The sequence below is a fragment of the Amblyraja radiata genome, chromosome 12 (genome assembly GCF_010909765.2).
Source record: "Amblyraja radiata isolate CabotCenter1 chromosome 12, sAmbRad1.1.pri, whole genome shotgun sequence".
Classification (NCBI taxonomy): domain Eukaryota; kingdom Metazoa; phylum Chordata; class Chondrichthyes; order Rajiformes; family Rajidae; genus Amblyraja; species Amblyraja radiata.
Window position 1 is genome coordinate 3,603,778 of NC_045967.1, and position 25,251 is coordinate 3,629,028.

The 25,251-nt window shown below is 46.6% G+C and overlaps 1 protein-coding gene across 3 annotated transcripts in view; it reads left to right on the top strand.

The window, feature by feature from the left end:
• The window catches only part of LOC116978865 (long-chain-fatty-acid--CoA ligase 4-like), a 91,399-nt gene that overhangs the window by 27,412 nt on the left and 38,736 nt on the right, over nt 1-25,251 (top strand). For 2 of the 3 annotated variants that reach the window (XM_033030120.1, XM_033030119.1), the window contains exons 2-4: nt 16,733-16,799; nt 18,280-18,880; nt 22,558-22,735. In XM_033030120.1, coding sequence (XP_032886011.1) covers nt 18,530-18,880; nt 22,558-22,735 — 529 coding nt within the window. In that variant the 5' untranslated portion in view covers nt 16,733-16,799; nt 18,280-18,529. The remainder of the gene's footprint in view (nt 1-16,732; nt 16,800-18,279; nt 18,881-22,557; nt 22,736-25,251) is intronic. The other variant, XM_033030121.1, reaches the window with a different exon arrangement.

Here is a 25,251-nt window from a genome sequence, read left to right on the forward strand (position 1 = left end):
GCTTCTAGCCGCGGGCGCGGCGTCCGGAGCCTGGGATCGCCGGCCCGCGGCCTACATCAGCTTGAAGCCACGGTCTGCAGAGCTTTAGCCGCGGGCGCGGTGTAGACTTACCATCCAACGGGATCCCTCGCCGGGGATCCCTGGAGAAGAGTTCGACACGGGGGAACAATGGAGGAGGACTGACTGTGCTTTGTTGCCTTCAACCACAGTGAAGAATGCTGTGGTGGATGTTTGTGTTACATTTTATTGTGTATTGGGTGTTCTTTTTGATTGTACCGCTGCTGGCAAATTCATTTTTGCTGCACTTTGTTGTGTATGTGATGAATAAATCTGATTGATTCTAGCCATAAGTGCAGTTTTCTAGTGAGGGGCAACTAGATTGACTACGTTGGTTTCCTCCCACACTCCAAAGACGGAACAGGCCTGTAGATTAATTGGTTTGGGATACATGTTTTTGAAAAATTGTCCCTCGTGTGTATGGGATAGTGGTAATGTGCAGGGATCGCTGGTCAGTGCGGACTCGATGGGCCGAGAGACCTGTTTCGGCGCTGTATCTCTAAACTAAACTAAACTTCTGAAATAATGTGGATATTGTCGTGAATGTGAATCTGCCAGTGTGTTGATGATACAAAACAGTTTTGTATGATATGGGGATGGCGGCATTATGTATTGGAAGGAACTGCAGTTGCTGGTTTACACTGAGGATAGACACAAAATGTTGGAGTAACGCAGCGGGTCAGGCAGCATCTCTGGAGAGGAGGAATGGGTGACGTTTCGGGTCGTGACGGCATTATATTGCACATTGCTGTTGATTGAGTGAGCAGAATGTCAGCTAGATTTGAGCAAATGCATTGATCCAATTGGAACCTAATAAGGATATCCGGCCACCATGTTATGGGACAGATGTTGTCAAGCTGGAGCGGGTACAGAGAAGATTTACGAGGATGTTGCCAGGACTAGAGGGTGTGAGCTACAGAGAGAGGTTGAGTAGGCTGGGACTCTTCTTTGGAGCGCAGGAGGATGAGGGGTGATCTTATAGAGGTGTATAAAATCATGAGAGGAATAGATCGGGTAGATGCACTGTCTATTGCCCAGAGTAGGTGATTATAGGACATAGGTTCAAGGTGAAGGGGAAAAGATTTAATAGGAATCTGATGGGTAACATTTTGGCACAATGGGTGGTGGGTGTATGGAACAAGCTGCCAGAGGAGGTAGTTGAGGCAGGGACTATCCCAACGTTTAAGAAACAGTCAGACAGGTACAAGGATAGGACAGGTATTAAGGGATATGGACCAAACGCAGGCACGTGGGACTAGTGTAGCTGAGACATGTTGGCCGGTGTGGGTAAGCTGGGCTGAAGGGCCTGTTTCCACTCTGATTCCATGACGTTCCAAGCAGATTTGTTGATCTTTATGTATCATACAAATGTTGGCCATCACACAAGGGAGTCTTGTGCAAGAGGTTATAGCTGCAACACGGCCACCTCAAGCCCTGGTCAGTGAATCGGACACCACTCCTTGGGAACGATGACTCCTGGGATGGCAAATGCTGGAAATATTGTGGTGAAATCTAAACCGGAAGGGTTAAAGTACAAGGAAAGATTAAACATATTTCTTGGAATTTAGTAGGAAGGGGAGTTAGTTAAGAGGCAATGACAGGGCTGAGAGGAAATGTTTTAACTCCAGATTCTGAAATATTGCACAAAAGTTAGTCAGATCTTTGTGAATGAACTATGATGAAAATATTCTAATGCCAGAGCTGTTTCTGTTGCACAATGTATCCGTTTTACAGAATTTGGATGTTTCTGCCTGAACTAAGTGGCTTTTCAGCCTTTTCCAAAGGTGCATTTGGAGTTGCATGCAATTCAGTGCGGCAACAGGAGCAGATGTACTTGCCTGAAGCATTTGAACAAACAGAATGGGCTCTTAATGATACTCCCATGTTGATTTAATTGAATTTAAACTTCAGTCTTCCAATAATGGCATTTGAACTCGAGTCTCCAGATTGTGCAGGCGTCTAGATATTTGTTCCGTAATTTGACCGCAATACTGCCACATCTGCAGTGGAGAAACCTTGGAGATTGGGAGAGTTGATCTTTGACTCATTTGTAGCCATCCACCCACTCGGTGATTCACCCTAGCTTGCTGTGTCTGTTTGTAACTACCTTGCACCCATCCAATTCACTCCTATGTGCGGTCACGACTATCTAATTCCCTTGACCTCATTGCGTTTTACCTTGTGGTGCTGTCCCAATTGCAAGGACAAATGTTTCATGGGCAATGTTTATCTTGTTGGCCTGATTCTCCCTGGCAATCAAAACTCTATTTCTGGCAGGTGCAATATGATTGGGTTCTTTTTTTTTGCTTCAAGTGAGGCATTAATGGTGTGAGAGAAATGTGCAAGTGTAATTAATTCTCTTCTGCAGTTCTACTTTCCTAAAGTTACCAGACTGGATTCTTGTCCATCACCTCTCTTGTATGAAGCTGTAGGTGATCAAGTGGAAGCTGAAACTTATGTGAACAAATTGTGGGAGTTCATGAACATCACAAACAAGGGGTGGAAAATAGCCAGAAATTGCTGATCTTTTGGCTGAAGTTAATTTGCTGTTGGAAATGTAGATGGGATACGAGTCTGTGATTTGCTACTCGCAGTGCTTAGAATCCTAACCTAACCTCGACACCACCTTGCCAAGCAACTGCAGACCCATTTCAAAACTGCCTTTCCTTTCACAAGCCCTTGAAAAGGTAATTTTAAGTCAACTTATGCCTTACCTTCACCAAAATACTATCTTGGAAACTTTCCAATCAGGTTTAAGGGCACACCACAGCACAGAGTCTAATGAACTACTGCTCACCATTGACTCGGGCGACTGTGCAATCCTGCTCCTCCTCGACATCAGCGCAGCATTTGATACTGTCGACCACACCATCCTAATTGACCGTCTCCAGTGCAGGGTTGGTATTGATGGCACTGCCCTGAGCTGGTTCATCTCCTACCTCAGGGATAGGAGTTTATCTACTAACATAGGCAACTCTTTCTCCTCCCCAGCTAGTCTCTGCTGTGGGGTTCCACAAGGTTCCATCCTTGGCCCCATTCTCTTCTCCCTGTATATGCTCCCCTTAGGCCAAGTCATTCAAAGGCACGGCATTTCCTTCCATTGCTATGATACACCTCCCCCTGAAGCCCAAAAACCAATCAAATCTGCTTAACTTTATCTGCTACCTCGAGGATATAAAGTGTTGGATGGCCCAGAACCTCCTCCAACTAAACAAGAGTAATTCTGAGGTCATCCTTCTCGGCCCCTCAGACTCAATCAAAATGATAGCAGGCAGCCTTGGAAGCCTTACCCCATTACTCAAACTTTACGTCAAAAACCTTGGCGTGATATTTGACTCAGCGTTGAAATTTGACAATCAAGTCAATGCCGTGGTTAAAGCTAGCTTCTTCCAGCTTCGGACGATAGCTAAAATAAAACAATTCCTCCAGTTTGATGACCTCGAAAAGATCATCCACACATTTATCTCCTCCCGCCTCGATTACTGCAGCTCCCTTTACACTGGCATCAGCCAATCTCCCCTGTCCCGCCTGCAACTGGTCCAAAACGCCGCAGCGAGACTCCTGACGGGCACCCGAAAAAGGGACCACATCACCCCAATCCTGGCCTCCACTGGCTCCCTGTGCGGTTCCGAATAAATTTCAAGATCCTCCTTTATGTCTAGAAAACCCTTAATGGGCTTGCCCCCACCTACATCTAAAGTCTTCTCACCCACCACACCACCTCCAGGTCCCTCAGATCGGCCGACTTGGGGCTGCTGAATATCCCGCGGTCTAGGCATAAGCTCAGGGGCGACCGCACCTTTGTGGTTGCAGCTCCTAGACTGTGGAACAGCATCCCCCTTCCCATCAGAACTGCCCCCTCCATCGACTCCTTTAAGTTGAGACTTAAAACTCATCTTTACTCTCAAGCCTTTCTTGACGTCCTCTGAGTGAGAGCTATATGTATGTATTTATGTTTGTACTTAATCTATGAACCAATGTTGTATAACGTTAGTACCTCCACCAATGTAAAGCACTTTGGCCAACGAGAGTTGTTTTTTAAATGTGCTATAGAAATAAAAGCGACTTGACTTGACTAGAATCCAGCTGTCGGCAGGAGAATAGTGCGTGCGGCAGATTACAGTGCATGCGGCAGCGGGTTTACAGCTTAGTTTAGAGATATCGCGCGGAAACAGTTGACCCACTCAGCCCACTGGGTCCGCAGCGATCCGGTCCCCGCGCACTAACACTATCCTACACACGTTGCGGACAATTTTACATTTATACTAAGCCAATTAACCTACAAATCTATACGTCCTTGGAGTGTGGAAGGAAACCGAAGATCTCAGAAAACCCACGCAGGTCACGGGGAGAACGTACAAACTCCACACAGACATCGCCCGTAGTCAGGATTGAACCCGGGTCTCTGACTTTGTAATGCAGTTACTGCTGCGCCACCGTGTCGCCTATTTCTGCCGCCAAGTTCTGAGAATCATTTTGCCTTTCAGACGTCACAAAAAAAAGCTGTCTTTGTTCATGCACTGGAGTAAAGACCGTTTTGCCTCAAGCGAAAACCTGCTCGGCATGTGAACACAGGTGATACTAGAAGCCTGGGAAGTGCTGCTTGCAACATGAGACTCCAGCCGCCTCTCCTTAATATTTGCCAGCATAGCACATGCCTCCTTCAGGGACTGACCTCCACTGTCTGCATTGTAGGTTAGGTTGTCGGGATGGCTGTGCAGAGGGGGTGATGAAGGGGGGCAGGCTGGTACACCCCTGGTACATGGGCTGCAACAGGTCGGCAAACATTTCAATTTCCCACACTGACCTCTGTCCTGGGCCGCCTCCATTGTCAGAGCAAGGCAAAATGCAAATTGGAGGAACAGCAGCTCATATTTTGCTTGGGCTGCTTACAACCCAGTGGCATGAATATTGATTTTTCTAACTTCATGTAATCTATGCATGCCCCCTCTCTCCATCCCTCCCCTATAAGCGAGTTCGATATTCCGAAAAACGCAAGGACTCATGGGATTTGTCAAAGGACACAGCGATAAAAACTCTCGGCAGCCTTGCCGAGGCATTGGCCACAGACCTGCGCCTCATCTGCAGCCAGGATCTCCAGCGCCGCAATCGCTGCCGTACCGCCACTGGACCATCCCCGTCCACTCCTGAGTGCCGCCCCCCCCGCCTGTCCAGGGACCAGAGACATCAGGAATCGGACGGGATCGGCACCCCCAGGCCCACGGCCAGCGCGGAGAAGCAGCGCTAAATCCAGCTCAACTGGCTGTCTCGCCGGGTTAACCTACAGCCCTGGACTGACCGGACGCCAGCCCGGAACCATGGAGTTAGCGCTGCTTCTCCGGGCTGGCCGTGGTTCCCATCAGCCCAGGCAGGGCTGTAGCTTAACCCGACGAGACGGGCAGAGTTGTGCTGGATTTAGCGCTGCTTCTCCACGTGGCCTGTGGGCCTGGGGGCGCCGTTCCCGTCTGACTCCCGACGTCTCTGGCCGTCCCCGGACGGGGGGGGGGGGGGGCATTTGGGATGGGACGGGGATGGTTCAGTGGCGGTTCGGCAGCGATTGCCAGTCCAACTCCTGCTCTCCACACCTCGAACATCTGGCGGTGAAGTGCCGTCCCTTCTACCTCCCGAGAGAATTCACCTCCGTTATCCTGACCGCGGTCTACATCCCACCCCAGGCAGACGTCCGTCTGGCACTGGAGGAGCTGCACGCCGTGGTCAACAAACACCAGACGTCTTACCCTGAGGCATTTACCACCATTGCTGGGGACTTCAATAAGGCGAACCTCAAGAAATCACTCCCCAACTTCCACCAACATGTCTCCTGCTGCACCAGAGGACCTAACACCCTCGACCACTGCTACACCACCATCAAGAATGCCTATCGTTCTATCCCTCGCCCTCACTTCGGTAAGTCCGACCATACCGCGGTGCTGCTTCTTCCTGCCTACAAGCAGCAATTAAAGAGCGCACCCCCAGAAGTGAGGACAGCACAGAGCTGGTCGGGGGGGGCAGAAGAACAACTCCAGGACTGTTTGGAGTCTGTAGACTGGGCAATGTTCAAGGACTCGGCAACGGACTTGAACGAATATGCCACAGTCGTTACAGACTTCATAAAGAAATGTGTGGAGGACTGCATCCCTACAAAAACCTTCCGAGTGTTTCCCAATCAGAAACCTTGGATGAACTTTGAGATCCGCACTCTCCTGAAGTCCAGACACAGGGCATTCACATCCAACGATACAGTGGCCTACATGAAGACCAGATACGACCTTGGTAAGGCCATCAAAAAGGCCAAAAGGGACTTCTGCTCCAAACTGGAGGACGAGACAGATGTTCGGCAGCTGTGGCAGGGTCTGAATGCAATCACCTCCTACAAGGCAAAACCAGGAGGCAGCTCGAATGCCGGTGTAACATCACTCCCTGACGAGCTCAATGCGTTTTACGCACGCTTTGACAGGGAGAATACTGATGTGCCTTCCCTATCCCCCATTCGCTGTGATGGCATTTCAGTCTCAGTCACAGAGGCCGATGTCAGGAAATCCTTCAGAGGGGTGAACCCCCGAAAAGCACCTGGACCTGATGGTATACCCGGCCGTGTTCTAAAAACCTGTGCGGACCAACTGGCGGGAGTTTTTACGGACATTTTCAACCTCTCACTTCTGAGGTCTGAGGTCCCCACCTGCTTTAAAAGGACATCAATTATACCGGTGCCCAAGAAGAGTAAGGTGACCTGCCTCAATGACTATCGACCAGTGGCACTAACGCCGGTGGTGATGAAGTGCTTTGAGAGGTTGATCATGGAGCAAATCAACTCCTACATCGACAAAAACCTGGACCCACTGCAGTTCGCGTACCGCCACAACAGATCAACGGTGGATGCGATCTCGCTGGCCCTCCACTCCGCACTGGACCACTTGGACAACAAAAACTCATATGTCAGGCTGTTATTCATTGATTACAGCTCAGCATTTAACACAATCATCCCCTCCAAACTGGTTACCAAACTCGCAGAACTGGGTCTCTGCGCATCCCTCTGCAACTGGATCCTCGACTTCCTCGTCCACAGACCACAGTCTGTTCGTATTGGTGGAAATGTGTCAGCCTCAATAACAATCAGCACGGGAGCACCTCAAGGCTGCGTGCTCAGCCCCCTGCTGTACTCACTCTATACCCATGACTGCGTAGCGAACCACAGTGCGAACTCCATCATCAAGTTCGCTGACGACACCACTATTGTGGGGCGTATCACTGATGGGGATGAGTCAGAGTACAGAAGAGAGATCGAGCAACTGTCCATATGGTGCCAGCGCAATAACCTGGCCCTGAACACCAGCAAAACCAAGGAACTGATTGTGGACTTTGGAAGGAGTAGGAGGGGGACCCACAGCCCCATTTATATCAACGGGTCGATGGTTGAAAGGGTCAAGAACTTCAAATTCCTGGGGGTGCACATCTCTGAAGATCTTTCCTGGTCCGAGAACACTAACGCAATTATCAAAAAAGCTCATCAGCGCCTCTACTTCCTGAGAAGATTACGGAGAGTCGGATTGTCAAGGAAGACTCTCTCTAACTTCTACAGGTGCACAGTCGAGAGCATGCTGACCGGTTGCATCGTGGCTTGGTTCGGAAATTTGAGCGCCCTGGAGAGGAAAAGACTACAAAAAGTAGTAAACACTGCCCAGTCCATCATCGGCTCTGACCTTCCTTCCATCGAGGGGATTTATCGCAGTCGCTGCCTCAAAAAGGCTGGCAGTATCATCAAAGACCCACACCATCCTGGCCACACACTCATTTCCCTGCTACCTTCAGGTAGAAGGTACAGGAGCCTGAAGACTGCAACAACCAGGTTCAGGAATAGCTACTTCCCCTCAGCCATCAGGCTATTAAACCTGGCTCGGACAAAACTCTGATTATTAGCAACCACTTTCTGTTATTTGCACTACCAGTTTATTTATTCATGTGTGTATATATTTATATCATGGTATATGGACACATTTATCTGTTTTGTAGTAAATGCCTACTATTTCCAGTGTGCTTAAGCAAAGCAAGAATTTCATTGTCCTATACAGGGACACATGACAATAAACTCACTTGAACTTGAACTTGAACTTGATTGCGACGCCGGAGACCCGGGATCGATCCTGGCTGCGGATGAGGCCTGGTCTGTGTCCATGCCGCGGCACTGCTGCCAAGAGTTTTTATCGCTTGTGACCTATGACCTGCGCATGCGCAGTCGGAATACCGAACTCACTTATTCAAGTTGTGCCAGCTTCAAAATCGGCTTGTTGAGTCTCATTGTCTGTAACTTGATCTCTCTATCTCTATCACCGTCGATATCTCTCATTTCCCTTTCCCCTGGCTATCAGTCTGGAGAAGGGTCGCGGCCTATTCCTTTTCTCCAGAGATGCTGACTGACCTACTGAGTTACTCCAGCATTTTGTGTCTATCTTCGGTTTAAACCTGCATTTGCAGTTCCTTCCTGCACAACAGGTCAAGGCAACAGCCCACCACCACCTCGAGGAGGGAGCTGTGGATAACATTCCTCCTCCATACACCAGCCACGATTTATAAACTCGTTATTGATGTGGAATGTAGAAGGAATCGCTTATGCAGCCAAGAGGGAACAGACTGACTTGGCCAACAAAAAGGGAAATGGATGAAAGGCAGACTTGAAGAATAAAGTTGAAATTGTTAAGGTGTAATTGAGGAATTTTGGTAGATTTGATATCCAGGAATGTACTCAAAATGTGAATAAAACATTGAAAATACAGCAGACGCTGCATATCAGAAATAGCAAAAGTGCAGGAAATACCTCGAAGGGTCAGGCAGCAACTGTTAATGGCACAGTGGTGCAACTGGTAGAGCTGCTGCCTCATAGCACCCGAGATCTGGGTTTGATCCTGACCTACGCTGCTCTCTGTGTGCAGTTTGCATGTTCTCCCTGTGACCGAGTGGGCTTCCTCTGGGTGCTCCGGTTTCCTACCACATCCCAAAGACGTGTAGGTTAATTAGTCTCAATTAAAAAATTCCCCTTGTGTGCAGGGAGTGGATGTGAAAATGGGATAACATAGAACTCGTGTGAATGGGTGATCAATGGTTGGTCATTGAGCCCGTGTCCATGCTGTATCTCTGAAACTTTAAATTCTCTGGTCAATTATGTTTCAATAGAAGTGAATCATAATATAAACTGATGGCCGTGCCCTTGCTAAGGGGACATTCTGAATGCTTTGGTAGTGGTGTTAACCATCTTCATTAAAAAAAAAAGAAGAAGATTCGACTGCTGCAGCCAGCTCCACAAATAATATCTTCAAAACGTTCCCCTTTTATCGAGGCAAGTGAAGTTATTTTTAGCTCTGTGTAGAAATTGGATTTACTGATTCTTTTTTTTACAAGAAATAATGATGCTTCTGAGAAAGCTAAACCACCGATGATCCTATCAACTAAACTGAGGTGAAGTCGAAGAACTGCACATCATTTGAGTGTGTCCCATCTCTCCAGTGTTCATAGAGCTCCCAGCAAACTTAATTGAAGTAAACTGTCATGAATTGATTTAAAATGTCTTCTGTTTTTGTGCTTTCACTAACCTTGGTCTTGCAACCATAAATCCCAATAGTTTAACAGGGATGCATGCCATGGTGGGCCAGCCATCTTTTCACTGTCCCTTGGTTGGTGCATGTGACGAATAAATTTGACTTTGGCTTTGACTTTCAGGCAGAAACAGGAGAACCTGTTGAACATGGTGTCTGGTGTGATTAAAGGGCACATTTGGGGCCTGTAACTTGCTGCCCTGCCGACAGCATACAGGAGGCACAGCTTTTAGCTGTGAAAGAGTTGCTGCCTGTTATGGCAGCTGTATTAGATGTAAACCTGTTGATTTGTTTACCACAACAGGGAGGAGTAGGATGAAGGGTGGGGACTGCAGATCCAACTCCTGATATTCTGTGGCATGTTCCGTAATCTAATGCTGAACCATCAGTTTTGTACGATTGCCTCGATTCCTGTAACCTTTCGCAATGAATTGAGTTGAAATATTGAGCTGAGAAGGAGCTGTTGAAGTGTGACCTTCTTGTCTTAATCCATTAATAACCCCCAACTTTATTCAAGCTAACAGTAAGTGTCATACCATGTGGTGAAGATGTTTAGCAATTTGCTCTTTGTCACAGACGCCACAAGACAAGACAACTCTTGTTCATGTTTTCCGATCCTGTACATCTGCTTTTTCCACTCGTCCAATGTTTCAAGTTAGTAAAAATTATGTAAGCACTAGAGCGTGTGGCGTCTTTTGTATTAATGCAGCTACCTCGATTTTTTTCTCACATTTCACCACCTATTCATATTCACTCACCATGACCTGTTTCCAAACGGGTTCTAAACTGTGTGAATTTGATCTGTGTTGATAAACAAGTTCTTCCAGAATACAAAAGTAAACTTTGCCAAATCAGTAAGTTGGCTTGTAATGCAGATAAACAAATCAGTTTCTTCAAAAGGCCTCTTGGATCTTAGCCAAGGTGGTGTTTTTGTTGAAGTTGATGACTTGATAGTAGTCGTTTACATGGGTCATAGAAACACAAGCTTGCTGAACGGATGTGGCCATTGGGCCCATCACAATACCTGCTTGGCAGAAAGAATCATTGTAGGCAGGAACTGGTTTACACTGAAGATAGACACAAAAAGCTGGAGTAACTTAGTGGGACGCAGCTTCCCTGCGGAGAAGGAATGGGTGACATTTTGGGTTGAGACCCTTCTTCAGGCTGAGAGTCGGAGAGGAAATCTGACAGTGGAGGCCCAGGACTGACAGGTTGATATGAGACTGGGAGGGGGAGTTAAGGGCCTGTCCCACTTGAGCGTCATTTACGTAGGCAGTGACGCGTGGTCACGCACGGCGCCCCTGGATTTTGGGATTCACAAGTGGGACAGGCCCTTTAGTGTTTAGCCCAGGCCTATGTGATCACCTGATTGCTAAAAACTTTAGAGTGAGGCCAAATGCAAATTGGAGGAACAGCAACTCATATTTTGCTTGGGCAGTTTATAAACCAGCATTATGAATATTGATTTCTCTAACTATACTAGTTCTCCGACTAATTCTACAGTCCTCCTGATTAAATATTACTGATTGTATGCTGCGTTGTCACCTCCCCCTCAGCTAACAATGAGCCGTTCTAGATTTCCTTATCGTGATCTGCTTTGATCTGTCCTTTTCACACCCTTCCCTTCCATATCTCTAGACACCCTCTCCCTTGACACAGTCTGAAGAAGAGTCTTGACCCCAAACCTCACCCATTCCTTGTCTCTAGAGATGCTGCCTGTCCCGCTGAGTTACTCCAACATTTTGTGTCTTTCTTAGAACTAATCTTTAGTCTGTTTCCATATGCTAACTTGGAGGTTATGGCTCTGCAGGTGCTCCCCCCCCCCCCCCCCCCCCCACCTTCGGGCAGTGATGTTGCGTTCTTCACCAACACTTTGGATGAATGCAGCATGTATCCTCATTCTCCAACAGATCCCTCTCTTGATTTACCTCTAAATCAGCTGTGTGTGTCTACCCAATGCAGGCAAAACATTTTCTTTGTATTGGGTGGCGAGTCACAACAGCGATGTATTTGTGGTGGTAATTTGCTGTGTTGCACCCGATTCCCTGAGCTGTTGGGAGATGGGCAAGGCATTTGACAAAGGGCAATTATCTAGAGTGAAAACTTTACAGTGCAGCCCAAAATGGGTTGGGAATGAAAAGACATGAAGCATTTATGGGCGGGTTCTGTATCGGGCCTGGAGGGCGACTAGATAATGAGATCTGCTGGCTGTAACATTTAAGTTGTCCTACTTCCTGTTGGGAATCTTTCATTGTGATTGTTCGCATATGTCACTAATATTGCTGCAGCTATCGAGAAAATAGCATAAAATTGCCCTCGCCAATTCTGAGGTTTGTGGAAACGTTGTTACTTTTGGAAATCGGTGCAATTGTAGGAATTGCGGGTAAAACATGTTAAAAATCATTTTAACAATCCTCTCCGTAGAGTGCTCAAAGTATAAACTTGACATTTATATAATACCATGTGGGGTTTATGGTATCTGGTACTGTTCCTTCACAACTAGTGAAGTATCTTTTGAGGTGGAATCATGGTTGTAAGTTTAGTGTAGTTTTAGTGCAGCGTGTAAAACAGGCCCTTCGGCCCACAAAGTCCACGCCGACCAGGGATACGCACACACTAATGCTATCTTACACACTAGGGACAATTTACATTGATACCAAGCCAACAAGTCTACAAACCCGTACGTCTTTGGAGAGTTGGCAGAAACTATAGCATCCATAGAAAACCCACACTGGTCACAAAGGGAAAGTATAAACTCCGTGTAGACAGCACCGGTAGCCAGGTTGGAACCCAGGTCTCTGGCGCTGTAAGGCAGGGACTCTACCGCTGCACCACCGTGCTGCAAGGTTGAAATGTTGCAGCCAATTTGTGCACGGACGGCACACAAAGGTAGAGAACTGCAGTGTTTAGTTTAGAGATACAGCATGGAATTGAGTGGTTCGGCCCACCAAATCCACTTCGGCCATTAATCACCCGTTCCACAATAGTTATCCCACTTTTGCATCCACTAGGGGCAGATTAGCAGCCAATTCACCTGCAAATTGGCATGCCCTAGGCATGTGGGAGAAAACCCATACGGTCACGGAGAATGAGGAAACTTCACCACGGACAGCACTCGAGGTTAGCATCGATCCCAGGTCTCTGGCACTGTGAGGCAGCCGTTATACTGCAGCGCCACTCTGCAGCCCAATGTGTTATCGGGTTGGTTGAAGGATGAAAATGCAAGGGTCACCTGCATCCCCATTGCTCCTTAGATTATGTCACCGAAATGTTGATGCCCACATCAGAGGGAAATGCGGGCTTGTGTCCAAAGAGGCCAACCTTTAACTGGCAAAAAGTTGGGCCAAGAGTCGGCTTTAATTACCCGCCACAGAAATAGACATTCTGGAAATAGTGAGGTCGTTAGGCAAACGTTAACTGTTTGCCATCCAAGACAAACCGTTAACATTTCAGGCTGAGGTGCTATTGTTAGAACTATGTAAACTGTAGCGGTGGAGACCAGTCTGATGCTGAGGAGGGAGGGTGCGGTGCATGGAGCGTGAGTGTGTATAGCAGGGAGCGGTGAAGTGGTGGTAAATGGTGATGGGGCAGGTGAAGAAATTAGTTTCTTAAAAGGGGCAGTAGATTAATTAACTAAATTAATCCGAAGAAAAGTATGAAGTTTTAGTCATTTGAAACTGCTCTTTATTTGACATTAAACAGACCGTTGAATCTTTAATTCTCAAATCCAGTTTTGAGTCCAAAGGTTGGATTGTGCCCAGAGAGCTAGTCCGAGCGTTGAACTTTGGAGATCAAAGGCAGAGGTCAGTGGAAGTTGAACTATAGGCACATGGCAACAAGAGGTGACCCTTGCAGTCAGCTGATTTCATTATTGTATCGCCAATATAGAGGAGCAGTATGTGTGCAGTATGTACAATATACTGAATTAGAAGAATAGGCGGCATAGCAGTGGAGCCATGCAGGCCCAGTCGCCCCATTGTTTCATCATATGTCAGTCCCGCCATCTCGGAATTAACCTGGTGAACCTCCGCTGCACTCCCTCCATAGCAATAATATCCTTCCTCAAATTAGGAGACCAAAATTGCACACAATACTCCAGGTGTGGTCTCACCAGGGCCCTGTACAACCGCACTAGGACCTTGCTCCTAAACTCAAATCCTCTCGCTATGAAGGCCAACACGTCATTAGCTTTCTTCACTACCTGCTGTACCTGCATGCTTTCTTTCAGTGACTGATGTACAAGCACATCCAGGTCTCGTTGCACCTCCCGTTCTCATAATCTGACACCATTCCGATTTATAATCTGTCTTCATGTTCTTGCCACCAATGTGGATAACCCCACATTTATCCACATTATACTGCATCTGCCGCACATCTGCCCACTCACCCAAGCTATCCAAGTCTCCCTGCAGCCTTGTAACATCCTCGCAGCTCACAGCTTTGTGTCATCCGCAAACTGAGAGATGTCACATTTAATTCCCTCGTCTAAATCGTTAATACATAATATAAACAACTGTAGTCCCAGCATCGAGTCTTGCGACACCCCATTAGTCACTGCCTGCCATTCTGAAAAGGACCCGTTAATCCCTACTCTTTGATTCCTGTCTGTCAACCAGTTCTCTATCCATGTCAATATCCTACCCCCAATACCATGTGCTCTAATTTTGCACATTAATCACATATGTGGGACCTTGTCAAAGACTTTTTAAAAGTCCAGGTACATCACATCCACTGGCTTTCCCTTGTCCATTCTATTTGTTACATACTCAAAAAATACCAAAAGATTAGTCAAGCATGATTTCCCCTTCATAAATCCATGATGCCTTTGACCAATCCAGTCACTGCTTTCCAAATGCGCTGCTATAACATCTTTAATAATCAACTCCAGCAACTTCCCCACTACCGATGTAAGGTTAACTGGTCTATAATTCCCCGTTTTCCCTCTCCCTCCTTTCTTAAAAAGTGAAGTTACTTTGGCTACCCTCCAGTCCATAGGAACTAATTCAGAGTTGAGAGACCATTGGAAAATGATCACCAATGTATCCACGATTTCTAGGGCCACCTCCTTGAGTACTCTGGGATACAGACCATCAGGCCCTGGGGATTTATCTGCCTTCAGTCCCAACAGTTTACCTAACACTATTTTCTGACGAATGTGGATTCCCTTCAGTTCCTCCCTCCCACTAGATCCTTGGTCCCCTAGTATTTCTGGGAGCTTTTCGTTGCACCTCCCCTTTTCCTAATCTGACACCATTCAGATAATAATCTGCCTTCCTGTTTTTGCCACCAAAGTGGATAACCTCACATTTATCCACATTATACTGCATCTGCCATGCATCTGCCCACTCACCCAACCTGTCCAAGTCACCCTGCAGCCTCAGCATCCTCCTCGCAGCTCACACTGCCACCTAGTTTTGTGTCATCTGCAAACTTGAAGATATCACGTTTAATTCTCTCATCTAAATCGTTCATATATTGTTAATAACTGGGGTCCCAGCACCGAGCCTTCCAGCCCCCCGCTCGTCACTGCCTGCCATTCTGAAAAGGACCTGTTAATTCCTACTCTTTGCTTCCTGTCTTCCAACCAGTTCTCTATCCATGTCAATACCCTATTCCGAACACTGACTACGGGTGCTGTCTGTACGGAGTTTGTACGTTCTCCGTGACCTGCCTGGGTTTTCTCCTCACTCTCCAGTGTCCTCCCACACTCCAAAGACTAAAGGGCCTGTCCCACGAGCATGCGACTCCATGCGGCAAGTGCGACCTAAAGGGCCGGTTCCGCCAGCATGCGACTGCATGCGGCAAGCGCGACCAAACCAGAAGCGGATGCCGAGTGAGTGACATGGCCATGTCAGTTCGAGCGAAGTCCGCGGGAAGTTCGCGCGTGACATACGGTGTCGAGACCGTATTTTTGAATGTTTGAACACGGTCAGTTTTTCGATGTCGGGACCAGCTCCGCGCAACTCCATACGGCTCCAGCGATCGAAGTGGGGCCGGCCCCGCGAGGCCGTACGGCTCAAGCAACCGCGTTAGGTCGCACTTGCCGCATGCAAGCGCATGCTGGTGGGACCGGCCCATTAGGTCGCGCTTGCCGCATGGAGTCGCATGCTCGTGGGACAAGCCCTTTAGGTCAATTGGCTTGGTCTAATTGTAAATTGTCCCTGGTGTGTGTAGGATGGCGTTAAGTGTGTGGGGATCGCTTGTCGGCATGGACTCCGTGGCCCGAAGGACCCGTTTCGGCGCTGTACCTCTAAACTAAATGAAAATATCTTGCGAGTTCACTTGGAAAGTGTTTAGAACGTGTACAGTGGGCAGGGAGAAGTCAAAAGGTTGAGGTATGCTGGGATTGGCGAAGCAGGACATTGCAGAATAGTCACTTTTTAAACTGTTTGTAAAGAGGGGATGAGAAGACTTGCCTGGTGGTGATATCATCCAACCTTTCTGTCCTGGGCCTCCTCCATGGCCAGAGTGAGGACCACCGTAAATTGGAGGTGCAGCACCTCATATTTCGCTTGGGCAGTTTACACCCCAGCGGTATGAACATTGACTTCTCCAATTTCAGGTAGTCCTTGCTTTCTCCTCCCCTTCTCAGCCCACCTCTTTGTCTCTTCTCCCCCCCCCCCCCCCCCCCCCCACCCTGAAGAAGGGTCTAGACCCGAAACTTTGCCTATTTCCTTCGCTCCATAGATGCTGCCTCACCCGCTGAGTTTCTCCAGCATTTTTGTCTACCTTCGATTTTCCAGCATCTGCAGTTCCTTCTTAAACTTGCTGTGGGCCTTGGCGATTTTGAAGGCTTCATGGGTGGAGAAGGCTAACACTATACTAATTCTGGGCAGAAAGAGAAGAGATGAGAGCTGAAATGTGTGAAGTGCAAGCGAAATGGTTGAAGATGCTGTTGACATTCACAAAATGGTGTGTTTTTTTTTACCCCAATCCCTACAATGGACCCAAAGCTCGGATGAAACTGATATCACTGAGTCACAGTCTTTAATTTGGAAGAAAGAGCTAAATGAATAAAGTGAATAATGCATACATTTTTATGGCCCTTTTCATGTGAACTGTTTGTTTTACTTCTGTTTTTTTGGCAGGTTTAAACAAATCCAAAAGAATAGGAACTCCAAAAGGACCTGAAGTCTTTCCAAAGTAGGATCTGTTGTAAGTACCTGAAACTGGTTTCCCACGCCCCGCCCACCAGTACAACTCGTTCCCAAGGAGAGTGTGAACTGTTGGTGAGCTGAACCCGGATGATCCTCACCTCTGATGTAGATTGCATGTTTAACTCTTTCAAAAGAAGCATTTAATTGAAATGAAGATGTAATTCGGTTAAGCAATAGGGATAAGTTATTTTTAAATGCCCAAATGTAAGACTGCCAGAAGAGGATGTGATTTACTGTTACTCCTTAAGCACTAATTCAGCTGCCTGTGTGATCTGTATGTCGCCATGCTAGTGCACAAACCTGTACTGTATGCTCAGCTCCAGAATGTATACAACAGTCTGTGTATGAATCTTGTGAAGCACCTTCAGGATAATTTTGACGCAACTCCTGTGTGAGGTGAACATGGCTGATCGTCTTGGTTTTAGCCCAGGCCATTGTTCTCTCAAACTACGTTAAGAAATTTTTCACATCTGAACGCATTTCAAATTTCTCCTTGTGATTTTAAGGAATGCAGTTTAAATTGTGCTTCTGGCATCTGATTATGGGCAGGCACCATTTAACTGGCACACTTCGATTTGTCCATTTCATAACTTTCATTTATTTGTTCTTTGTACCTTTTCATATCACTAGTTTCCCTTTCCCCTGACTCTGTCTGAAGAAGGGTCTCGACCCAAAACGTCACCGATTCCTTTTCTCCAGAGATGCTGTCTGACCCACTGAGTTACTCCAGCTTTTTGTGTCTACACTTGGATATTCATTGTGTGCCTTGCCCGCATCCCATGCCCCCCTTTCTTTTGTGCCAGGGAACTGGTTGATTCCAAAATGTGCCATCTTTTGTTTTTGTACTTATCACAACTGTACTGCAATAGGGTCACAGTGAGAGTTTTAAACTTAATTTTACAAAGCAACGCTCCAAACATATTAAGTAAATTATTCTGGATCTTAAACATTTTTATCTGTACTTTATTTTGCCATAACAGTGGAGGAGACATGAAGAGAAAACTGCTAAACTGATTTTTAAACGAAAGGCCACAGTCTTACATGTCTGCGTTTAAATCTCTGTTCTAGGCGCTTCTGCTTGTTAACATGCGATAAGAACGTGTGTTTCAGCTGCATTCGGTGTTGTCCAAGTGGTGATTTAATGCCCAGGTAGTCTCCATCAGCATAGATTTCTGAGCTGATGGAATGAATCACGGTGGGGACATGTCTCGGAATTTTATATCTGACTGATTTGTAATGGGGATGTTAAAGAGACCTTTTTTATACATGTATGCACCCTCAATTTATTCATCAATTATAAGGGGTGTTTTGCCCCTGCTGACCATTCCTGCTCATGCCTCCTAATTCGCTGCATAGCTTTGCTTTAATCTTTTCATTGCTAAATATATTTGTATTTAGGATGGTGTGTTATCCATGGTACTAACATCTAATTTATTTTCTCTCTTTTTCCTGCACATCATTCACTGTGAACTGACCAGTGTCTCCTGTTGGTTTGTAAAACGCCGGGGTAACTCTCGCTTTCGCCTTTTTATCTTTCCTGATCACGTCACACTCCAGCCTTGCTTTCGTCATTCAGCAAACTCTTTCGGCAACTTCTGGGAACTGATCCATGTTTTGTCGCCACGCCCCAAACCCATAGTCAGTTGGGAGTGAAAGACGTCAAGTGGATCCTAGAAAGCCTCTTGCCTCTGGGCTTCCCGCTGATTAGAGAGGACAAACAAACCCGCCATGACACTTAGACAAGAGGTGCCCCATGTTTTCTTGCTTCCTGTCTACTTGCTGATGTGGCTGTATACAACCCTCACCTTTATCCCATGGTATTTCCTCTCTGATGCAAAGAATAAAAAGACCATGGCAAAACGAATCAAGGCAAAGGCCACATCCGACAAGCCCGGCAGCCCATTCCGCTCCGTGGACCACTTTGACTCGCTTGCCAGTGTGGACTTCCCTGGATTGGATACACTGGACAAGCTGTTTGACGCTGCTGTGAAGAAGTTTCCGGAACATGATTGTCTGGGTACACGGGAGAGGCTGAGTGAAGAAAACGAAGTCCAGGCCAACGGCAAATTGTTTAAAAAGGTAAGAAAAGCGAGGCGATGCTGAATTAAAATTGCACAAGCAATATCCAGAGCAGGAGGGGTTTCAGCTGCAGCAATGTTTTGTCTCCCTGTACAACCGAAGGTGAGCCTTGTGTAGAGGAGCTGGAGTTTTGGAATAATCACTTGCATACTGTCCAGATCTGTGGGTTTATAGTGAATACCATTCCTGGGTTGGACTGGGTGTATTGGAATGTGTAGGAAGGAACTGCTGATACTGGTTTAGACTGAAGATAGACACAAAATGCTGGAGTAACTCAGCGGTACAGGCAGCATCTCTGGAGAGACGGAATGGGTAATGTTTCGGGTCGAGACCCTTCTTAGTACTCTGAGATCTGCAGCATTTCGTGTCTATCTTGGGTGGGATGAAGATGGGTGAAAAGGTTACAAACAATGGTCTATATCCAAGCATATTGGCTTGTTCATGTTGAGCGTGCCTCCACTTTCCTACCAGAATGTGATCATTGCTTGTTTCTAAGCTTCCCCCCAGTCTAGTTTCAGTAAAAACACTGAATCAAGCACTTGAATAAACTACATTTTATTTTACCAAAATGTGCGTCACAGATCACACAGTGTACCTATCCCACCGCGGGTTCGATCCTTGCATCTATCTGTTCAAGTCCTCTAGGCCTCGCTCAGACAGAGGCACTCCAGAAGGTTACGCGGTCCTGAGCGCTCTTCCAGAAGATCGACGCATCACCCAATTACAGATATCGATTAACCCCATACATAACAGGCATTTCCCTAACCCAATGATACAACAGTTCAATACATTGTACTCGCAACCGACTTCGAGATGAAGTCAACTTGGAAACATTTACCCTGATTAACAGAAATCTCAGACATAGCTCAACACCCCATTCAATCAACACTTAGCAAAGTCAGACTCTGCAACTTTATTTACAAACTATTTACAAGGTGTATGTCTGGTCTGCAGCCATCCAATCCATTCTATGCATTTAGCACCAGATTGACAGGGTTTGCAAGGCTTCCCATTCTTTGCTTGCAAATTGTATCTAAGTTCCAGATTCCATGGCACCACTCGCAGCCTTTCCCAGCTCTGCAGAGAGTAATTCCAATTTGACCAAATCTCACAGCAATCCTGAAATGTAACCCTATTTTGAAGTCCTAGCTGGTCCAATTTAGCCAGGATTAACAAGTGAAGGTAGAGCCAACACCCCTTTCACTCTCCCCAAGCAAGCAGACTGTGCAGAGACCCAGTTTTAGTTCTGAATGGTTTCCACCCCCCCCTTTGAGTTTCATCTTTTTGGTTTTCTACTGCTTTATCCTCTATTGTGAGATTAAAATGCAGCATCAAAAATTCTTACATTTTTCCATTGTTTTTTGTATTCCCTCTTGCATCCTTTCCCATCCTTTCACCTTCCTTCTCTCCCATAAACTCCCAGACGATAAACTGCGATTTTCCCCACCTCCCCTCAAATGTCATGCAGTCTAATTTGACTCGGAAGTCAAGTGTTTGTCATATGCAGCTTGACAGACGCACGAGATGCACCAGCTGCAACGATAAACAGGCAATAAATGACCAGTAGACTGGAGAAAGAGTGTGAAGCATACAGAGCAACTGGAGCAGTGCAACTTTGAGTGGTTGGGTAGGGTTGAGGTGGGTTTGTGGTTGGTCTTATGCAGGGTGGTTAAAGAACCTCTAAAGAACCTGATGGTTGTTGGGAACAAAACTGTTCTTGAACCTGGAGGTAACGGTTCTCTGGCTCCAGTACCTACCACCTTCCCAATGTTAGCAAAAATAAGAGAGCTTGGCCAGGGAGATCATTAATATTAGCTGCTTTCTTGAGGCAGCACTTGCTGTGAATCCATTCAGTGGTGGGAATGTCAGTGTGCATGGTGGTCCACCAATTTCTGAAGCCTCTTGGCTACTTGAGCATACAGATTTCTGAAGCAGTCTACGATGTGACCAGTCAGTCTGCGCTGCACTGTAGAAGCTCGACACATAGAGCATTTGGCAACATCAAACTTCTGAGGAAGTGGAGGTGTGGCGGGCCCGGGACAGATTATCAGAGATGTGCACTCAGGAACTTGAAGCTGATGACTCTCTCCACTATCGTTGTGCCAATGAAGACTGGTGCATGTTTCGTTGCTCCTTCCTAAAGTCGACAATCGGCTGCTTGGTTTTGCCAACGTTGAGTAAGGTTGTTGTTCTGGCACCATTCATAATAATATTGTCATTGCACATAGGTGCAATGAGATTTGGTATGCAGCTTCCATCCGATGTCATAAATTAATCAACTAAAAATGTAGATAGCCAGAGAAACATGATTTATTAAAAAGTAAAACAGTATAAAGTGCAAATGTGTCTGTGCCGGGTCGATGTGCGACGTGACCATCCGAGGGAGACAGTTCATGGGGGTGGGGGGCACTCAGCAGGACCGGTTCAGAGCAGCTATAGCTCTGGGGATGAAACTCCCTAAGTCTGGAGGTGCAGGCGTAGAAGGCCTTGTAACGTCTGCCGGAAGGTAGGAGTTTGAACAGACTATTGCAAGGGTGTGAGGAGTCTTTGTGAATGCTGACGGCCTTCCTGAGGCACCGTGTATAGTAGATGCCCTCCAAGGCTGGTAGCTATGTCCCAATTATTTTCTGCGCTCTGTGGATGACGCGCTGAAGAGCTCTCCTCTCCGCCTCCGTGCAGCTGAGATACCACACAGAGATGCCATATGTTAGTATGCTCTCTGTGGTGCAGCGGTAGAAGGTTGTCAGCAGCTGTTGGGGCAGACCAGTCTTTTTCAATGTTCTTAGGAAGAACAGTCATTGCTTTGCCTTTTTGACCAGCGCAGCGGTGTAGGTGGACCATGTGAAGTCCTCTGAAATGTGAGTGCCCAGAAACCTAAAGCTGGACACTCTCTCCACACTGTCCCCTTTGATAGAGATTGGAGCGTATTTCCCATTATTCCCCGTATTCCCCATTCAACTAGATTATCCATCTCTTCCCTATACTCTTGTCAATGCCCCTAATGACGGCGATATCGTTGGTAGCCTTGGAGCTGTCTGGCTACAGTCATAGGTAGAGAGTGGAGCAGGGATCTCAGGTACCCCAGTGCTGCTGGTCAGCAAGAGGGACGTGTTGCCAATCTGTACTGATTGAGGTCTGCCGATGAGGAAGGAGCAATTCTTAGAAATGACCTTGATGCAATTGATCTTGTGTGTGTTAACCCAGCTGTGACTTTTGTCGGGGAAAGGTTGTGTGTTGGACAAGGTGCCTTTCATTGTTCTACCTTTCATTGTATGTATTCATCAATGGCTATAAGCCATAATTGGTCAGAGCTTGGCAGTTTACTTGGCTGAGTGCCGTCTGCCTCACCGAGCGGGCTACAGATTCTGGAATGAGATTGAGGTAAAGTGTAGGAAGGAACTGCACATGCTGGTACACCCTGAAGATAGACACAAAATGCTGGAGTAACTCAGGGGGACAGGCAGCATCTCTGGATAGAAGGAATGGGTAACGTTTCGGGTCGAGACCCTTCTTCAGTCTGAAGAAGAGCGGTCTCCCATTCCTTCTATCCAGAGATGCGGCTGTCCCACTGAGTTGCTCCAGCTTTTGTGTCTCACCCCCTGTGATAACACTTGGAAGAAGTATTTCCTGCCTTCTACTTTCTCGTTGACAACTCGAGTATTTTGACTTTCTTGCAGCTAATTCTCGGGGAATATAGATGGCTAAGTTATGAAGAAGTCGGTCAACGTGTGAACTTCTTTGGCAAAGGTCTCTCTGCCCTGGGACTGAAGCCAAAGGATAAGATTGCCATCTTCTGTGAAACCAGGGCTGAGTGGATGATTGCAGCACAAGCCTGCTTCAAGTTTAATTTTCCACGTGAGTACTGGATCGATTCGCTGCAATTTGTGAAATTTACTGTGATAACTGAACTAATCAGCATGAGCGTGAGGTGGCTTTGCAGATTTTGTTAAGGTCACAGCAGTCTGTGCAATTCAAGGGTCAAGCTTTATTGTCATATGTCCCAGATAGAACAATGACATTCTTGCAGCAACACAACAGAATAGGTAAACACAGTGCACTGTAAACGATATAATAAACACTAAAACATGTTGTATAAATATGTGTGTGTGTGTGCACAATAATGGCGCAAAAAGACACAATCAATGCCCCCAAGTAGATATGCAGTTCAGAGCTTATTTGAAGGTTATAGAGTTTAATAGTCTGATGGCTGTAGGGAAACAGAAACATAGAAACATAGAAATTAGGTGCAGGAATAGGCCATTCGGCCCTTCGAACCTGCACCGCCATTCAATATGATCATGGCTGATGATCTGCTCCTGAACCTGGACATTGCAGTTTTCAGGCTCTTATATTTTCTTCCCGATGGCAGGGGTGAAATGAATGTGTCTCTGATGATGCAGTCTGCCTTTTAGAGGCAGCGACTCCTGTAGATCCCTTTGATGGGAGGGAGGTCAGAACCGGTGATGGACTGGGTAATGTTCACAACTTTTAGCAATCTTCTTCACGCCTGGGCTTTCAGGTTGCTGAACCAAGCCGTGATGGAACCAGTTAAAATGCTCTCTACTGTACACCTGTAGAAGTTCAAAAGTCTTCTCTGACATGCAGAATCTCCAAAATCTTCAGGAATTAGAGGCACCTAAAGAAAACATTTGCTTTGATATAATAATAATAAAAATAAATTATATTTATGGGCGCCTTTCAAGAGTCTCAAGGACACCTTACAAAGATTTAGCAGGTAGAGGAAAAACATGTAAGGGGAATGAAATAAGTAGTAGAGACATGACTAGTACACAAAGTAAAGACAGAATTCAATTCAAAACACAATATGAAGCAATTAATGCACAGATGGAAAATGGTAGCATAAGATGGTTATTGGCGTAAAAGAATTACAGAATGTTCAAGAAGGAACTGCAGATGTTGGAAAAAATTGAAGGTAGACAAAAGTGCTGGAGAAACTCAGCGGGTGCAGCAGCATCTATGGAGCGAAGGAAATAGGTAACGTTTAGGAAAAAGGAAGAGGAGGAGCCTGAGGGCTGAGGGAGAACTGAGAAGGGGAGGAGACAGCAAGGGCTACCGGAATTGGAGAATTCAATGTTTATGCCGCTAGGGTGCAGACTACCCAAGTGGAATATGAGGTGCTGCTCCTCCAATTTCCGGTGGTGCTCACTCTGGCCATGGAGGAGGCCCAGGACAGAGAGGTCGGATTCGGACTGGGAGGGGGAGTTGAAGTGCTGAGCCACCGGGAGGTCAGGTTGGTTAATGCGGACCGAGCGGAGGTGTTCGGCGAAACTATCGTCAAGCCTACGCTTGGTCTCACCGATGTAGATCAGCCGACATCTAGAGCAGCGGGTGTGCAGAGAGTGTGCGTGCTGTTCAATGAGGAAAATCTTCTGAGATTCGTGCATGCTGCGGTGGTTAGTATGTGCCTCCACGTTTGCCCAGTACTCTGACTCACCAGGCTGGGGGCACAGACGAGAGAAAAGGGGGACAAGCTCATTACCCGGGGTTGCGATTGCATTTCTGTTCTGTGTTTAGGGCTGGGTTTCATTCCTACTTGGGAAGGGACAAATGAGTCAAACGTTTACGTGACTCTTTGCCGCTCAAAAAGGAGAACCATCAATCCATGCAAAATTCCTTGGAGGATGAAGGGTTAACGGCGAAGTTGTGGAAGGAGTCTTGAATACAGTCCACAAGCTTGTTGGGTCTTGAAGGCATTTGCACGTATTTACAACCTTTCGGATGCCTTGATGCTAGTTTATTCCCAGCTAATCTGCAATTGAATATGTTGCTACTGTTACAATCTAGCAGTCCCAATCACACACAGCATTTCTCCCGGTAGAAATGTGATGACCACAACATATACTCTTTTCTTTCCACTGAATATTTGTTGAGCAATAACTTTTAAGGAGAAACAAAGCACAGGGGAATTGCTGAGTAAACTGTGCAGATCATCTCTCAGTTTCTCTGTCGTTCCATGACGCCAGATTTCTGTGTGCTGCAATTCTGTTAGCTTCCCGCACTTGGAACTCAGTAAGTTGTTCCAGTTGTGTTAATGTTGACCAGACTGCCTAAGATATTACAGCCCACCAGCAATTTTGTTAAAAACAGATTTAAAATCAGAGAGATTTTCCATAGACTGTTTTTCCTCAACTCTTTCTAATGGAGTTAATGCCAAGGGTGTGCATTTGACAGCACCAAAATTCACCATGACCTACTTCTGCATCTATTGTCTATTGTCATGCAAGTCAATTAGTGACGCTTCTATTTCCTGACAAGATAGAAAGGAGCACATTGTTTGCTGGCAGAGCGGAATAGATTGGCAGATTCAAAGCTTGGAAGTTTATTTGCCAAGTGGGTCATATGTGAATAGG